This window comes from Aplidium turbinatum, chromosome 11, assembly GCF_918807975.1.
Source record: "Aplidium turbinatum chromosome 11, kaAplTurb1.1, whole genome shotgun sequence".
Lineage (NCBI taxonomy): Eukaryota > Metazoa > Chordata > Ascidiacea > Aplousobranchia > Polyclinidae > Aplidium > Aplidium turbinatum.
In genome coordinates, this window is record NC_137482.1 from 24,626,907 (window position 1) to 24,646,315 (window position 19,409).

At 39.2% G+C, this 19,409-nt stretch overlaps 3 protein-coding genes across 3 annotated transcripts; all 3 read right to left on the minus strand.

Annotated features, from left to right (window-relative positions):
- Positions 1–1,020: 1,020 nt before the first annotated feature.
- LOC145780348 (uncharacterized) lies at positions 1,021–11,722 on the minus strand. Its single transcript, XM_082592050.1, has 8 exons — positions 11,624–11,722; positions 10,157–10,280; positions 8,945–9,103; positions 8,311–8,445; positions 6,631–6,806; positions 5,808–5,931; positions 5,003–5,208; positions 1,021–1,274 (listed from the first exon to the last, which is right to left on the minus strand). The coding sequence occupies exons 1-8, from the start codon at positions 11,720–11,722 to the stop codon at positions 1,149–1,151; spliced, it is 1,149 nt and encodes a 382-aa protein (XP_082448176.1). The 3' UTR covers positions 1,021–1,148.
- A 5,737-nt stretch (positions 11,723–17,459) lies between these two features.
- Positions 17,460–18,302, minus strand: LOC145780349 (protein FAM200A-like). The gene has a single exon (XM_082592051.1). It carries the CDS (start codon positions 18,300–18,302, stop codon positions 17,460–17,462), a length of 843 nt encoding a protein of 280 aa, XP_082448177.1.
- Positions 18,303–18,306: 4 nt separating this feature from the next.
- Positions 18,307–18,870, minus strand: LOC145780352 (zinc finger BED domain-containing protein 5-like). Its single transcript, XM_082592052.1, has one exon. The coding sequence runs from the start codon at positions 18,868–18,870 to the stop codon at positions 18,307–18,309; it is 564 nt and encodes a 187-aa protein (XP_082448178.1).
- Positions 18,871–19,409: the final 539 nt, after the last annotated feature.

A 19,409-nucleotide genomic window follows, 5' to 3' on the forward strand; every position in this document is an offset into this window, starting at 1 on the left:
GTTTGGTGGCAGAAGTGGCTATTTTACCTCCAGAGAGCTGAAGTGGGTTCGCTACTTTACCATCTGACCGCTGAAGTGGCTATTTTAACCTCTGATGGCAATTCCTTTAGATCTGATTATATTAAGATCTTGATAATATATGAAGTCGCGGGGAATTTTTTAAATCCGGGCCCCTTAAACATTCCGGGCCCGGGTTCAAAAGTACCACCTAGACCCCCCTGTCAACGCCCCAGCTCTGGGTAAGCTTCTGATCACGTCACAAAGGTTTTTGCAATTGTGGAATTCATTTGGTTGCCTTCTGGTTCGAAGGTGGCACCACAGCAATAAGATGCTTTTGTACAAAAGGTTTGTTTGAAAGTTATATCGTACAAGCAACACATTGAAAGTGCACTGAATGTTTTAGCTTTTGTATCTGACTAAAGTTTAAGTAGCTATTCTACAGACGACATAAAAGCTGTTGAATAAATGAAACGTCTTACTTTTCTAATAAACGAAATTATGTGTGACAGAAACATTGAGAAGTGACCCCTGCATTGTGATTGTCATCAACCGATTGTTGTCATCACAATTCCTCAACAAAATTCAAGTTTAAGAACAAAGTGAACTGAAACCACTTTTGCAGTCAACGTGAGGTGGCAGAGAAAACCGTTTTTTATGTGCAGAAAAGATAAAGCAGATCGACAATGGTGATTTTTGAAAGAAAAAACCTCTGACTTAAATGTGTTGTTGACACGTAACAACGTTTCTGTGCCGGTCCTCCGCAGTGAGGTTCATCACTGTAGGTAGCCTAGGTTTGGTGGCCGTGCTTAACTATATTTATCGATGCATTTACCGCAATATTAGATCCTTTTATGCACGTCTTAAACCATTATGGTTTTGCCATCTTTTCCTTTTGTTGGTTTTGTTACTGTATTTCTTTTTCACAATATCATACTGATTCAGAACCTTCGCTGTAACCAATTGCACAGCCGCAATGGTTCAATTCGTGGTCAACTGACTTAGAATAGCGTGACGATTTTATTCCAGTGGCAAATGTTAGTCTACAGTGTGGCTACAATACAACAAGTTTATGCAAAATTATGCAACATTCACAAAAAACTATGTTTCTTCAGAACAGGAAACAAAATCTAAAACACGTCGTCTGCAGATCATTGTTCTTCTTTGTAGTAGCACCAAGGCACATCGTTAGCTGTGGTCGGATGCCAACAGCATCCTCTACTTCCACATTCGTCACTGTCGGTTGCATAATTACCGCATTCCTCCTTATCTTCATCCTGTTGCAAATAAACAATCATCACCATCCACCTGGGAGGTCATGGCAAATCACCATCCACCTTGGAGGTAATGACACATCACCATCCACCTGGGAGGTCATGGCAAATCACCATCCACCTGGGAGGTCATATCTTAGTTTGTATAAACAGAACAGCTATAAGTAGCCTACTGTACTAACATTATCTGAAGGTTGTGGTATGATCAAATCCCTTTCAACATCAGTGGCTCCGAGAGAGGGGGGGAGTCGGGCCAGTTTCCCCCCTAGCAAAACATTGTAAAGGAAAAACGAGCAGTTTTTTGTTTTGCACTTTTGAGGGGGGCCCATTTTTAGTACTAAAGTAAAAATGTACCAATTAAATAATCAACAAATTCTTAAATGAAGTGCGCAGTTCCAAGTATTTCTCAATCATTGTAAATGTCACTCTCGATGCTTTTCATCAAGAACAAATCATTTTCGTGTTAAGGTAGGCGATGTTGAACAGCTTCAAGACGTAAAATCTGAAGCTGAAATGATTTCTGTATCACTGAACGGTTTCGATTGTAGCCTATTGATAGTTTCAACTTGAAAACTAGCGCTGTGTTAGCTAAGCGGGAACTATTTTTGCTTGACAACTGAACCTTAACTTCAAAATCTGCTTTGGCCAGGCATAGGATGTTGTATCCAACATAAGTTATCTGGGAAAGTTAAAGGTATCAGTCCAAGCACGATTAAAAAGTAAATCCTGTATATTTTTTGTTTATGGATCATCATCAGTGGATCATCATCACCATTCCATCTATGGATCATCATCACCATTCCACCGCTGAGTACTGCGCGCCGGTCTGGTGTCGTAGTTCTCACACCCACCAGATTGATACCGCCATTAACGACGCACTGCGTACTGTGACTGGATGCCTGCGTCCCACTCCAACGGACTGCCTACCCATCCTAGCAGGCATCCAACCCGCTGAGCTACGCCGTAAAGGAGCCACGATTTCTCTCGCTCGCCGCGCTTTGGACCCCGACCATCTCCTCCATGCAACACTCAAGAGACCACCACCTATAAAGCAGCGCTTGAAATCAAGACGCCTCTTTGTGCCTGCCGCACAACAACTCCTTAAGAACGCAGAAGAACTTAGTTTAAGTGCGGCACACTGGACGAACCACATGTGGAACACGGAGTGGCAAAATCACACCTCCACGCTCCGTGACTTCATACCCAACGCCGATCCCCGTCCACCAGGGATGTCCCTCGCAAGGCTTGCGTGGGTCAGGCTTAACCGCCTGCGAACTGGCGTCGGCCGCTTTCGTTTGGACATGCACAAATGGGGCCTGGCTCCTTCATCAGAATGCGAGTGTGGTGCCACGGAACAGACCGCAGACCATGTCATCCACCACTGCCTAACCCACCGGCCTCCACACGGTGCGCATGGTCTGAGAATCCTGGACGACGAGACTGCCGAGTGGCTGAAGATTTCCTGCCCTCCAATCTAGCCTGGAAAGATCGCTCATACGCCATCATCATCATCAGTCATTATCTCCGCCTGCATCAGATTGCGCATAAACATGAGTTATTTGCTTCCAAGAGTGACGATTTTGAGCCAGCTCGCCCAGCGTCGCCAAGTTGAGTTCGGTCCATGATTGGATGTTGTCTTGCCATCGTTTTGGTTGTCTGCCACGTTTTCTTTTTCCTTCTACTTTTCCTTCTGTGCAAACTTTGCTGATTCCGAATTGTGATCATTTAATGTGGCCGAACAGTTTTAAAACTTTTGATTTTATTAACTTATTGCTGCAATTGGATGTAATTTTGTCATAGTTAAAAGATCTTCTGTTTTCGTGTGGTCAAGTAGCCTTTTGTTGGTCATGCTTCTCATGATGTGATTTGGAAGGTAGTGAGTTTTTTCTTTATTTGAGTTTTTTGTTTATGGATGTTGTTGCTTAAATCTAGTTGGAATTCATAATGTTGCCTACAGACAGCGTTGTTCAAATGTCTTATCCTTTTTGGAGTAATTGATTATTATCTGTAAGCTTGTTGTGGCATTTTTAAAGTTATAGCCCAGTCACAGAAAAATTTCTGAAAAATTTAAAGAAAGCTGTCCTATCATCTTGCAAAGAAAATTGACTTCGAGAATGTAATCAAGGCAGGGTGCAGTCAAACCCAATGCTTCACATTACCCTTTTGCAATTGGAGCTCTAAAGACATTACTTAAATGCATCAAGTTGGAACCAACAAGAGCTTGATCGAAGCTGAGTCAATGCTAAAGTAGCCTACAACTAACAGTTTTAAATTTGTGACTGCTTTGCATTATGTGGATTACGGTTCTAAACAAGATTCACTGATGAATTTAATGAAATTAAAGGAAGATGTAATCTAAGTAAGAGAAAGCTGAGAAGAGTAGGCTACTACTCGCAAGCTAAAGTTGCAGTGGCAATTATAAATTTAAAAGAAAATGACTTAATTGTTTTCCTGAGGACAGAACGCTTTTATAACTCCACTTAACTAGCTGAATCATTCTAAGGAAATGTATTCTACCGTACATTGCAAAGCATTCGATCGTTGTTGGAATTGACAAATGCATCAACAAACTTAAACATATCGTCGATGAGTTTGAAGTTCCATGAAAATTTCATCGTATGTCTATTGTGCAGTTGCGGGCATGTGGGACAAATTTAAACCATTTGTAGGCTACAACAATGACATCTTTCAAGACATTTTGGATGAGTTGGTACTTTTGACAGAAAGCCACACAGCAAACTTCAGCTGCAAACCAGAACGAACCACCCCATAATCTCTACACAAGAAATCATTGATTGCAACTTTCGAAAGGTTTTTCCAAATAATTTTGTTATGATTTTTTTTTTGTGTTCCGGTAGCTACTTCCAACGGTTGTGCTTTGAGAACGTGGTTTTAGCAATTACTGAAATTTGTAAAGAATTGTTTGCGCTCCAGTAGGTCTATGACTCAAAACCGATTGAAAAGCCTAACTAGACATGTTGTGCATCAATTCAGACGTCGCAATATTTTATCATTTGATGCTGTGATCCGTAATTTTGCATTGCAAAAAGTCCAGAAAGGGAGGGTTGAATTAAATCAGGGATGTCCAAAGTCCGGCCCGCGGACCAACTCCGGCCCACGAAACGTTTTTGTATGGCCCGCGCCTGTTGTACAATGTGTTATTTTGACCTGCAGACACACAAAAATCATATAAATTCAACTTGCAGTTTTCAGAAAAATTATTGTGGCTGTTGGCCCGCGAACACTTATTATCAAGACTGGCTCGCGTGGGAAAAAGTTTGAACACTCCTGAATTAAATGCTTGGTTGAACTATTTTCGTTGCCTGTCGGCCTATTGTGTGTTTACAAAGCTTTCTAGACAAAATAGTTTGTCTCAATGGCATTTTTGCTGCAAGTGTAATCCAGTGATTATTGATGATTTTTACATTGAACGAAGTTCTTTTCATACTGAGGAAAGTAGGCTAATTTCAGCTTAACACGAACATGCAATGCAATATTTGCTAAAAAATATTTTGGGGCCCATGTTTCGTATTGTTTCCCGACCAGTGCTGATTTCTCTCGGAGGCCCTGTTTAACATAAGTTAGAGCCATAGACCACCGCACATAATTTTTAAACTCAGAAAGCCATGCAAACCCAGTGATCAGTATTCTGCTTGACAAACCACGGGTGTGTCAAGCAGAGTACTGATCAATACTGATCAACAAACCCTCGTTTAATTAAGAGTTGTTACCCTGACGGTGCATTCTTCCGTGGCTGTTAGTCCTGTCTTAATCACACACCATGGTCCTCCATGGTCTTTAAGAGGACACCACATGCATTTATTGACTTCGCACTCCTCCTGTGTGATCCCATAGCTACCACAATCCATCTTCGCAGAGTCCGGGCATGTCGAACAACTTGTGCATTCCTCTGCCCGGTACAGCACTTCATGTGGTACTTGAAATAATTTCCATAACAGATAAGATGGTTAATCCCAATGTAGACAGAAGCTCTAACAGCATAGAAACTAAGCTCGTATGCAGCGCACATTTTGCAAACTACTTAATATGGAAGGGAAAACACTTGAGGCAATAGCTTAGTTGATTAAATGCACAACTTTATGCACGAAATAAAACGTAATATCAAGTAGTGCTGGTTCTATTCTCGAAGTTTGTGTAAGCAGCATATTTTAAAAACCTCTCTCCAATCTCAATTCAGCAGAACCTATAGTAGATGGACCTTCGACAACAACACTTCAACAATCGAAAACTTCACTCTGTCAATCTTAGCAATAGGGTCACTAAGATAGTGGGTCAGTGGTTCAAAGCTTCTACAAGTATGCGATTATGACAATCGATTAGATTTGTTGAAAATAAGATTATTTTAATTATCTTGTGTTTGTTACTTTCAATACAGATTGGTATTCGCCACTCCGCATCATCATAATGACGTCATTATCACGCTAAGCAGTCCAATGGAGGCAGTCGATAAACAAATCGGCAGGTAGCAACAGAGTGCGTAAAATATCTCGAACAATAAGTAAAAATCACATTTACCTGATTGGGCGCTGTGAAAACACCATGGAACGTCTTCAGAGGAAGATGGTTGCCAACAACACGAGAGTTTTTCACATTCAAGTCCAGTGATTCCCTGCCACCCACATTCCTTCTTTGCGTCATCCTGTAACAGGGAACATTGAATGTGGAGGAACATTGAATGTGGAGGAATATTGAATGTGGAGGAATATTGAATGTAGAGGAACATTGAATGTGGAGGATAGTTTGTGATTGCAACTGAGAGAGGTGCAATCTTAGTCCATGAAGAAGTGTAACATTGTGCATCATCGTTCTTAGTTACGGTACTCAATATCTAGACCTATTTTCACTAAACAATGAATTGTGTTCTAGAAAATGTTTGAATAAATCCGCTCTGATGCAACAGTAACCCTTCGTCGATTAAAAACATTCCAGCGACTAACCGGACTCAAGATCGGTTCTCCCAGTTATCACTTCAGCATCAATCAGTCAGGAAGTGATCATTCTGGTGCAGTTAAGGAGCAAAAGCAAGATTGAAAGAAGACAAGCTGCTCTACGCAATTATTTCATCTGTATGTTGTCGTCATTTGCTCATGATAACAGGCTTTGTTTGTGCAACTTCCAACAAATGTGCAAACTATTCGGTATTGACTGGGTTGCTTAGTGAGTTGCGAATGGACACTTCTCAATTTCCATGATTCCCACATAATCTAATATTGAATTTACAAACTTTTCAACTACCAACGATGTCCTACAGTTACTATAATAGAAGAATTAAAATTAAAGTTTTGTTGAAATTAAAGTTTTGTCATCAATAGCTGTTTGAAAAACGAACTAAAGTTACCTCCGCTTTGCAACCAGCCGGCACAGTCAGGTTAGTATCAATAACACACCATGGACTCGAATCATGTTTAGGGCACCACAAGCACTTGTTATCTTCGCATTCTTCCTGTGTGGTTTCAGGACTCCCACAATCTGATCTCGCAGGAGGAGGGCATGCGTCACAACTTGTGCATTGTTCTGAGATAAAATATTTTTTCATAATAAAAATTTAGAAGTACAGTACGGTATTCGGAAAATCATTTTCCTTAACTGTTGTCAAGTACAAAGCTTTCCGACCCCTGATGCACTTACACGATGCACTTACACGATGCACTTACCTGATGCACTTACACTTACACGACCGATACGCGGCTCACTTTGGATAAAAACTGTACTTAGTGGCGATAGTCCTGCTAAACTGTTAGATTAGTGGATACGCGGTCATGAATGGCATTGTTATCCAACGTAAATATTATGAGATCAGTGATCGGCAGCTCTCTAACTAGAAATAAATTGAAAGCAAAATCTTCACTCTCATACCATAGCTCCACCGTTTGTCTTTTCGATTAATGTTTTTTTTTAATTTTTGATTGTTACAAAATTTTGTTTCAATGCAATCTTGAAGCAAGAAAGAAAATGTAGCCTACAAGAAATGCTACAAACACTCTTCAAAGATTACCAATTTTAAAAGTTTTTGTTTAGTTCAACCAAGAGATGGATTCTTTTGTTTGAAAATTGGTTCAAAAGATCTTTCAGATCAAGAGGCTTACTACCAAAACATATATTACGCAAACGGAATCGTAGGGGAAGGCGGGGCAAGTTGTGCAAGTCCCCGTTTGAAAGGAAATAAAGAGCGTAGGCCTAATGAATCTTTAACGCTATTCTTATATTTTACCTATAATGCCTGTAAAGCACGTGAATCGCAGTTATCAGTTTTTTGGGCAGGTTAGGCTTGATCAACGATATAAGATGCCTAGGTCTTAGGATCTAAATTCGGATGCAAACGAAACTTTGATTTTTTGGATGCACAGTAGAACTAGTCAAACTTTAGCAGTAGGGGTCAGTAGAGATATGATGTAGTTGTATTTACACAGGTAAAAAATTTTCGTACATTTGTTAGTTTTCTTGTAATTTTTTGTTCTTGAAAAAAAGTTTGAATGGGGCAAGTTGTGCAATTGATGACCGGGCAAGTTGTGCAATTATTCCTGTAAACCGCTTTTGCTAATTTACAAATGTTGTAGCCTATTAGCCATTTTTACATAGTTTCAAAGTCTGGAGATAGTGAATGAATGCAAAAATAGCTGATTTGTTAAATTGTCTGTACTTTTGCTGATCGTAATATGTTGCTCAACTTGCCCCTAGTGTTGCTCAACTTACCCCATGGTGCTACACAGCTTGCCCCATGGTGCTGCACAACTTGCCCCGGAAAAATAATCCGGGTCAAGTTGTGCGGTCGTTACTTACACTTGAATACAGTGCAAAATAATAAATAAATCCAACCAGTTTTTGTCTTAAAACTTGGTTTATTAGCATGTTTTTGAAATGCAATACTTGAGTCTTCGAAAAAGTTAGTGAAATAAAAAAAAATAGATTTAAAAAAAAACCTGCTCAACTTGCCCGCCTTCCCCTATTTTTAGGAAATTTGTTGTTTTGCTGATCAGGTCATTTATTAGCCCATGACCACACCAGACAAACTACTGACCGGATATTGGGCTGTTATAGCACCACGGAACATCTTCTGCACTGGTCGGATGCCAACAGCAGGTCAAGTTCTCGCACTGTTCAGCTGATATTCCAAAGTAGCCGCATTCTACTTTGTCCCGGTCCTTAAAAAAGCCTTAAAGTTGATAAATTTAATCATTTGAAACTTTTAAGCCACACAGGGATTTGTAAAGTTTTTACCTTCGTTCCAGAATTTTTCGAGATCACCAAAACAAAAATACAAATATGAACTAATGAAAGTGTTTCTGTTAGTTTTAAAATACTGACACAAAACAGCAGTATACAAGGAGCTTGATCAACTGGTTTTAATTTGTCAAGATACTCGAGAAAGCTTGTTAATTGTTATGGATCAACTGAAGCAGGTTTAAAAGTTTTCTGGCTGTAAGTAAGTTTCCAAGGTTCATGCATTTCGTGGGATTTCAAGACGAACAGTAATCTAAAGATTAAAATTAAAGTCATGGCATGAATTAATAGTATTAACAACTTTTATAGCAAATAAGAAAAACAAAATTATTTTTGGAAAGCAAATAATGGTGTATGCCAAGCTGTTTTAAAAAAGTAGATAAAACAAACAAACATTTGATTTTCGAACACCTCTGTTTGACATTCTTTACTTGGTTTAAGTCCGGTGTTGACCAGGCACCATGGCCCATATTCTTCTTCTGGGGGGCACCAGAGGCAGTCATTGGCCTCACATTCCACTTGGGTCGTCTCATAATTTCCACAATCCCTTCTTGCTGTGCTTGGACACGCGGCACAGCTGGTACATTGATCTGAAGAATAGATGATGATAATGATGATGATGATGGCGGCATTATTTTATCATCATTTATTAATTATTATTGATCTAAATATTTGTATAATAGACTAACGTTTTATTTCAGATTTTTTCACAATGTAGATATTAGCGACCTGTTCAGATTTTTTAATTCCAACCATATCCAAACAAAATGGGTTAATTGGATTAGTCACGTCATTGTTTTAGTCAGTGATTTTAAAAGTGCGGGATGCGAAACTTGTTGAGAAAGAACGTGCTACATAAAAGTGTTGCCAGATGATGTTCTTTCATCTCAAATCCTATTTTTATCTAGCATGAAAACATGATAATGCTTATTCATTGGCACTGTCCACAAATTGTGATAACTATGCAAAATTAATCCAAAACGATTTTTATAAACTCACTGTAGCCTATATCAAATATAAATATAATTAAAAACCTCTAAAGTTTGTTTTACCTTAAAAGAGGGATCATCAGAAGGTTCTTACTTAAATAGAAACTTATATATGTCTACATACGGTAGAATAACAAAATTAATGCTATTAATACTACAAAAAATGCTCAATGCCAAGCTAAAAGTCAAGCAGAGCGAATTACATCAAATATAGTTACTACTGTCTAAAACCTCTACACAGTCTACAGCCTGTTTCACCCTACAAGGGGATCATCAGAACGTCCATATCTATTTAAATAAGGGCCTTGTGATGATCCCCTTTTAGGGTCAAACAGGCTGTAGAAGTTTTAGAAAGTATTAACTATATTTGATGATGTATATCTATATATACATTATATTCTGTTTTACCTTTACCATTGTCGTTGCAATCTAATGCAACTACACACGCAGTTTAAAACTTAACTGCGATTGTGTGCAAAGAAACAATCACACAAGTATAAGAAAACAATAAAAAAGAATAAATTTCTTATTTTCTTATTTATTTTAAAACATACCTAACTGTACAATTGTACATACACTGTTCTCTTCAACGTTGAAATGTTTGAAAATTCTTTTATACGTCATAAATAAACATAAACACAAATGACTCCTCACCAGCAACAGTGCTGAGGTAGCACCAAGGTACGCCATCTTGTGAAGTCTCGTTCCAGCAACAGCCCCTTTTATCGCAGTCTTCATGCGATATTCCATAATATCCGCAACTCTCTTTGGCGTCATTCTGTAAACAATTGAAACTAAACATCTCTTTTTTTTTTCTTTCAAAACCCATTGATGTAATTGTCGTATCGGTAATTTCAAAGTGTTTATGTATGTCAGTGGTTTTCAACCAGGGTTCCGCGGAACCCTAAGTCTAGGGGTTCCGCAAGTTTACATTCAAATCCGAGAGTCTATTTTATTATTATATGCATATTGTTTAAATATAATCAAATATTGATTAGGTTTGCCACTATTAATAAATTTGCTACACTTTAACACGTTCGCTGCGATCCCGAATTTTCGTTGTTTGCTTGTGGTGCGATTACCTTTAACTTTTTGCTTTCCCACCAAATTTTGTCGACATGTTTTCTTCGCTTCAAGGAGTTCTTTCAGACAGTTTAATTGTTTGTACACAGGTGGGTCAAATCGCCGTGAACGTGTTAGAGATCATTTTGTTTTCAAAGTCTTAGGTTTGTTTTTATGTATGTAGGGCCTTGGAACTATGCTTAATTGCATAAGGCAATTAAATTATTGAACAGGGGTTCCTCGAGCTTTTGGAATGTTTCGGTAGCCACTTTAACGAGTCGAAATTCTGCCACTAAACTTGACTAGAATGAAACCGCCAACCAATCATAAGCTACGGTTTAAGTGACGTAAAAAATGGCGAAAAGAAGATGATAGAAAGCAAATTACGTGATGGATTTTTTGTCAGCTGGTTGGCTTATGAGTTAGGGCTAGAAAGCAGTCATTTCATTGACGCGGGTTCGATTCCCACCACTGCTATTGCTCTTTTTCTTCTGTAATTACCAAATAAAGTTCAAAACAAGCATTAACCCTCTGGCTGAGTGCTAGAAGAGTCACAATTGGACGGTAGCCTCTTATAACATGTTCTGATTGGTTGACGGTTGCATTGTGGTCATTCGCAGTGGCAGAATTTCGACTTGTTAAAGTGGCTACCGAATGTTTCAATGGGTTCTGTTCCACCAAAAAAGTTGAAAACCACTGATGTATATTCTGCACAGGATGTGGGATGGTGCAACGGATGGGGCGTTGGCTTTCCAATCATGCAATCCTGGTTCGACTCCCGGCTTCAGCTGGTTGTTGAAAACACCGCACACCTCTACCCAGGGTATAATAAATTGGGTGGGCCTAGTTGCTGAAGGAAAGGCGGCCGAGAAAAAGAAACTGGCCACCCCTACTCTCCTTAGTGCCGAAGGCTTAGTATAATGAGAACCTTATTTTCTCACATCAGACACTTGAATCAAGTATGAGACCACCTTTACTTTTTTACATTAGCTGATGTATGCCGTATTCGTGCTGCACTGCTAAACTAAATCAAAAAATCTGAATCGAAAGACCCGTCACCTCGATCGCGCATTCATCCTTGATCGTAGTCGAACCAGCGCTGCCAAAGCAAACTAAGACAAAAAGAAATAAAAGTCCGCAAATTTGTTGAAGCGACATTTTCTCATATTGTGTTAAAAATGCACGTATTTAATGAGGTGGATATTATATAGCTCCCAAAAGACAACTTCTTTCTTTTTGAAACGATGTTGCCAGCAGCTGTGCCAGTGCTTACCCTTGTGAGGTCACGATGCACGTGCGCGCTATGCTCCATCTGACATTTTTCGCCAAATTGTGTCCTTGCTGAGCGCTGACTGCGTCAACCATGGGTAACGCAAACATAAACAATTCTTTCGAAAATCTTTAATAATAAAATCCAATACGGTATGCAACATATCTTGGAGTTGACTGAGTCAAAAACACCCTCAAAGTCAAATAGCCTGTAATGATCTCAAAAGTAAAGTTTTAAGGCATTTTATGGTCAAAGATATAATCAGAATCAAGTTTATTTGCTCAAAAAAAAAGAAAAAAAATGTTTTAAAGTTCCCATTTTTTGTCAGCTGTTCTGGCTCTCACGCGGCTGCCTCCTTGATCTTTTTACGCATCATCTGGATATCCTGGTCTCCAGCTTCCTAGTTTAGGGCAAACAGGTTAAACGTGGTTGTTTACAATAGAACGTCTGGTTTGTGGCGCACATGTTTAGATTCATTACTGAAAGGCTTTAATGGTAAGCCCACAACATAATTCCAAATCAAAAAATTTAGCCTATATCAAAAGCGACTATGCTTCACTTTTGGAATGACCAACCTTTGCGTGAAATCAATCAACATACAGCATATTGATGACTTGGTTGGTTCTTCTATCGAGTCTTCTAAAGTTTGTTGATACACCACAGATTGACACATTCTTCCGCAACGGAGTTGTACACTGACAGGTCCCACCTACTGCACCGGGTGGCAAGCCGAAGGCAAACAAGAAGGTGGTCCGCTGTTTGGGGCTCGGTGCCACAGATACATACAGCAGGGCCCGTGTCGTAGCCCCACTCCACCATTGCAGACTTAGTACGTCCAACACCGGTTCGGAGTCGATTTAATGTTTTCCACTTTGCCCAAGGAGCGTTTGCTCCTGGGGGGAGGGACTCTGATGGTGGGATCTTCATTTCAGTGTATGATGGGTCGTTTTCGAATTGTTGTTTCCATTGCTTAAGTCTTGTTTCTTCTTTTGTTGAGGTTAGTGGCTGAACGTCTGTTAGGAAGCTTTTTCTTGATTTCAACCGGGTTTGCGCAGCAGTTTTTCCATATAGAGGATGTTTTTCATCACATATTTGTTTTAGCCTTTCAGCTTGACTGCTAACGTCTCTTCTTATGTATGGTGGTGCAATACCAGCAAGCAGATAAAGTTTGTTGGTATTTGTGGGCTTCAGACACCCAGTAATAAGACGACAAGAATGATTGAGTACAGAGTTAAGCTTCGATGAGTGACAGGACCTGTTCCAAACAGGGCATGCATATTCTGCTGTGGAGTAGCACAAAGCCAATGCGGTCATTCTGAGGGTTTGTGGATTAGTGCCCCACCCAGAGTTGGTAAGCTTTCTCAGGATATTGTTTCTGGTGTTAACCTTAGCCTTTGTGTTTTCAATGTGCTTTTTGTAGCTGAGAGTACGGTCCAGTGTCACTCCAAGGTAGACGGGGTTAGGGCAATGTTCCAGCTCTGTTCCCGACCAGGAGATTTTGAGGGTCCTTGTAGCTTCTCTGTTTTTTAGGTGGAAAGAACATACTTGTACTTCTCACAGTCATGCAGTGAGAAGTACAAGTAAAGAGAGACTTGGTTGGTTGATTTAAATCTTTATCCTCGACTGAAAAGCCTCAGGTAGGTTACTCCTGGCAGTTCTGCATACTTGTGGAGGCATGGAACCACAGACGCAGTTACCAAGATGGACGGAGTGAAGTTTCCGATTGTTAAAGTGTTAGGCTACTATCTGTAAATTATTCTATCTACTAGATGTCGTCGCTAAAGCAATTACAAATGAGATTTTGTCAAGCAAAGTCCTCGAAGAACGTTTCGTCTTTGAATTAACCTCAGCTCGCCGTGTACACAAAATTTGAAGTAACTGACATCCGCCAACATGAAGGGAAGTTGAGCAACCGCAAGCACAGCGGCTTCGATAAAATGTGATTACGAGAACTTGCGCATCTCACACCACTTTTGTTTTTGTGAGTTGTAGCCTAGTTACCAACTAGCTGTGTTTATTGTGAATACAATAAAGAAAATAAAATTAATTAAAGTCAACCACGTTCCTATAATGTCACTCTGCCAAGTTGATATCCTCATTTGGCTTCAGTAGGATTTCCAACCGACGTTTTGATGTTTGAACCTGATGTGGAAGATGGTCTTGAACAACTTGCTTACATTTCATCTCTGGGCAATCTAAAAACTGTGGTTTGGTTTTTAGCACAGCAACACAAGATTGGTTCAATGATCGTTCCCTGCTACAGATGATGGAGATGTTTAACTTCATAAAGAATTAGAAACCTTCTATAGTGCAGTCGTAGGAGCTTAAAAAGTGGTGTTTGTGGGAAAATTTTTTTATCAAGCTGATACTTTTCTCAGACCTTCCCCATATTATGCAGATGGCTCAGAAAAAATTCCCCATCAATCGGATGATGGGAACTCCCCTTTTGGACCCATTTTCCAAATGACGTCACAATCCCTTTATGAAAGTTTTAAGTTTTTCAAAATAGGACATATTATACATCATTTTTTAGGTTTTTTCAAGGGGAACAACTTTTTCTATTAAGAAGAACCCTGAAAATGTACAGAAAAAGAGTTATTACCGATTTAGCAAAAGGATAAATCTGTCAATTTCAGGCAAATTTGAAATTATTCGTCACTGTTGGACTTATTCTTCTATATTCTATAACAAAAATTAAACAAAGTAAGCGAAATGTAAATTGAAGCTATCATCAAAAACGACAAAGATGTTGCTTTCCTCCTCGTCTTGTCCCGTTTCATATCTTCATTGTACGAGAATTCTTTTTCTTCGGTACCAACATCGACGTTACGCAGAAGTGAAAAAAAGTCTTCATTCTTAAGTTTTTCGTCTAGTCTCTGGAATATGTCGTTCATACAAATTATTACTTAGATACGAAAAAGATGTGAAACTATCTTTGTATTTCAAGCATGCTTAGGCTACTATACTATTACATTCCACACCATGACATTCACCACACGAAGAAACACATGCCATTCCATAATTGCGACAGGTGCAAGTTTTCGTTCCACATGGATTTTTCGTTGATTTCTTACATCTGCATCTAATTACTTTGGTCAATGCTTCTGGTGCTATAGGCATATCCGTCATTATTGGGACAAGTTCGTTGTTGCTATTGTTTCTCCATCCCCATTCACAAACATTGAATTTAAATTCTAAAGACGTAACCCATGGAAGCAGGCTGCTCTTTGGCTCGGTGGTAGCTTTTCAAAGCAATTATCCCTTCGCATGCCATATACATGTAATTGTCATGTCTAAAAGTAAACAAAGATAAATATTACATACAGGGTATCTAGAATTGGACAATATCTTGAAAGTGTAAACATTATTATATAATCCCTATGTAAAAATACATACCTGAGTTTAGTAAGCGTTGAATCTTCTTTGCCACAATACCAGATCTTGAATGCAGTTATAGAGGCTTCTCCGACCTCGTTTTGGGAACTCCAGACATTGCTGATAATTGCAGAATTCTCTTTCAGCGTTTCTGATTTTCGCAAACTTTTTTTCCCTTTTTCAAATATCGATGACGTTGTGTCGCATCCTGACCATGCATGGAGGAAAAGAAGATCTTCTTTAATATCTTTAATACTTGGGTTGGCTTCTTTGATTCTCCAGGCTTTGTTGAAGCGCTCCTTGGTCGAAGTAAATATCATCATGAGTGTCAGTCTTCCAATGATGCAGTAACATAGTAACTACATCAGTATCATCAGCAATGACATTTACTGGACCTTTTCGAAGAAGAGCATAATCAAGGGATTTCGCTACAATGGAACCGTCAGCATCATCAGAGCATTTTGCCTCGCGTAATTAACCGCCATGCGATGTGCCTTTCTCCTCTGCTTTGCAGTTTTATTCTTGTGCATTTCGTTTTTCAATATTCATTGTGTAGATCAGTTATTTTTGATGTAGATGTTATTGTAAAATCATCACAGCAGTTGTGAACTTCAACTTCGGATTGTCTCAGAAGGGTAGAAACAAACTTGATGAATTCAGCCTTGGTTTCGATGCAGCTGAGGTAGCGATCTTAAGTAAAAGGAAGTGAATTGCTCGGATCAATTTTCACAAACGTGCTCTGTGGAACGGAATTTCGGCGCAAGTGCTCGTGACTTTTAGTACTTTCGTCATGATAGACATCAAATACAACTACAGCATGGGTATAATGTTTTTGGATATATTTCACATACGAATTTCAAACTTCCGAAAACTTCATTCCTTTTTTCCAGCGAACTTTAGGGGAGGGTGGGGTAAGATGAGCAGCTTTTTGCTTAAGTCGCTTTTACAAAAGAACGGTTTGTTTTGTAAAATTTTAATAAGGTGAACTTAAAGCACTAATGAATCAGCTACATTTTAGATTGAGTTTTATCACCTTGCGATTTTTGTTTTTTCTTATATTGATACTTATTTGCGTGTTGCTCAACTTACCCCGGCATAAATTGTATGGGGTAAATTGAGCAATGACCTGGGGTAAGTTGAGCAATTCGATTAAGTTGAAGCATTCCCCTGTCAGTTTGTTTGTATTATTGCGAGGCATTGTGCTTTACAACACAACACTGTTTTTTTTATCCAATACGAACCTAAAAAGACACAAATTCAGCAGTTCAAACATTAAATAAGCTAAGGCTATTTCTTTTGGGGTAAGTTGAGCAACTGCTCCAAGATACGTCAACTAGCATTGCACATCTTACCCCATCCTGATTTTTCTGACAAAATTACAAATATTTAAAAAACTACAAGACTAACCAACCTGAAGGTTTTATTGAATATCCTCACACTTTATACTTACCAATACGAAAAAACAGATTTGATTTACATGGTGTAACAATAAACTTATTCAGTTTTTGACAAAAAAATAAAAATTTCGATTGAAGGAGAAGATAGGTTTACATCTGGTACTAAGAATGGGTTTTTCGTTGTTAACCAGGCCAGAAACTTTTACAATCTTCGTAATCCCTCTTTTTTCTTGAAGCACCCAACTCTTCATGCTGGTTAGCCTACTTCATAGAAACTGAGCCTTGTTTAGTTGCGTCATTGCTTCATGAATACTTGCCGAGTGACTCACACCAAAAACCCAAAGATGTCGAACACTTTCTGCATACTTTTCCTTCCGTCAATCCTCCACGCGACTTAATTGAGCGCATAAAAGCTTACTCGATCGCAAGATCTTTCCAAATTCCGGTGAAGCTTTTTGCTGTCCTCTTTACTGTGTGCTGCTCGGTTAGAAGTTGATCGTAGGCTTACAACCATAGATGAAAAGAGAATTCTGCAAATATCAGCAATATCTGGAGTCATGGTGTCGAATGTAAGTTAATAGTATAGTAGCCTAAGTATGCTTCAAATACAAAGATAGTTTCACATCTTTTTCGTATCTAAGTATAATAAGTATGAACGAGTGAACGACATACTCCATTACTCCAGAGCAGTGGTTCTCAACCTTTTTGACCCACGGACTATTCTCAAGCTCGCCTATATATCCGCGGACTCAAGCTATATATTAACGAAAAATAGGTTTTTTGATTTCTATCCAAGAGAGTTTAATACGGTATCAACGAAAAAAGCAAGCACTGTTTTTCACTCAACACATACTCAATGAGAGCCTTGTCCTTGAACTTGCTTGACAAGTTTATCGAATTCCGGAATTATGATTGTCAGTGCACATCTGATGTCATCTTCCGGTTGAAGTCTATTGCGATACTTCGTTTTGATCATCGTCAGAGTTGAAAAGCCGGATTCACACAGGTATGTGGTTGGAAATGGCAAAACAGCTGTTGCAGCTTGCTTGCAAAGATCTGAAAGACTAGGCTCCATCGACTGCACATTTGCCCAAAATTGAGTCAAAGAAGCCTTTTTAAACTTGTCTTTCCACATCTGTCGGCTTTGCAATTCAAGCAACTGTTCAGCAATGCAGTCCATATCTGAATGAAGTTCTAGCGCTGACACCTGAAAAGGATTCCGAACCCAATTAAAGATCCTGCAATAATCGTTGGAAGGAATATAACGATCCAATTCAGAAAGAAATGTGTTGAGGTGCTCAAGAAAGATGGGAAGAATGACGCCCAAATTGATATCTTTCTCTTCCACAAATAAGTTCAATCCTGGGAAAGCAGCTAACCTCCCACTTTTCATTCGATGCATCCACAGCTTTATTTTACGTTTGAATGCATCAATACTTTCCAAAACATCAAAAAATAGTTTCTCTTTTCCTTGCATAGAACTATTCAGTTGGTTTACATGGCTGAAAACATCGGCCAAAAATAGAAACTTCGCAATCCATTCATCATCACTAAAGCGATCAGCAAGTTCATGATTTTGCTCTTTTAAAAAAGCATGGGTTTCCTCTTTAAGAGTAGCCACTCTCTCAAGCACCTTTCCTCGTGACAACCAACGAACAGTTGAATGGAACAGAAACCCACTGAGTTCCGCTCCCATTTCGTCACACAAAGCACGAAATGCGAGTGTTCAAAGGGCGAGATTTAATATAATTTACCACAGATACAACCTCTTTGAAAACTATGGCAAGATTTTCTTGTATTTTCTTTGTTGCCAAATTTTCTCTGTGGAGAAGACAATGAACAACCGAAATGTTATTGTTTTTCTTTTTCACAAAACTCATGAAGCCTTTCTTACTTCCCATCATGGCTGGAGCACCATCAGCACAAACAGACACGCAATTAGACCACTCAAGCTGATGTTCTTCAAAGAAGTAATCCACTTTCTTGAATATTTCTTCTCCTGTGGTATTTTTAGCAAGTGGACGGCAAAACAGAAACTGCTCAACAAAATCATTTGTGTCAAAATATCGCACAAACACCATGAGCTGTGCATCACTTCCGATATCGGTTGTCTCATCCAGTTGCAAACTAAATCTTTCACAGCATCTTATGGCAGCGATTGTTTGTTGGAGAACATTTCTTGAGATTTCTTCGATACGCCGCTTCATGGTGTCGTTTGACAAAGGAACGATTTCCAGTTTGTTAGCAACAGCATCACTACACATTATCCTGGCCATTTCAACAGATGCTGGTTTAATCAAATTTTCTCCAGCTGTGTGAGGTGCTTTTGCACAAGCGATTTTCCATGCAACCGCAAAAGAAGCACGCACTGCATGACTGTGAGAATATACTATTCCTCCCCAAGCAGTTGGGCGATCAATGCGACTTCGCTTCACCTGATGCCCTTTTTCTTTAAATACTTCAAGAGATTTGTTAACAAAATTTCCATGGTTTGATTCTAGGTGCCGAAGAAGTTTCGTGTCCTTTAAAGAGCTGTGAGCTTTACGTTTTATTTGTAATACAATATGAACTGACTACTAGCAAAAGCAACTGTGCTCGCGGACTCATCCAGGCCCTTCCGCGGACTCATTTGAGTCCGCGGACTCGGGGTTGAGAAACACTGCTCCAGAGACTAGACGAAAAACTTAAGAATGAAGTTTTTTTTTTCACTTTTGCATAACGTCGATGTTGGTACCGAAGAGGAGTGCTCTTACAATGAAGATGAAACGGGACAAGACGAGGAGGAAAGCAACATCTTTGACGT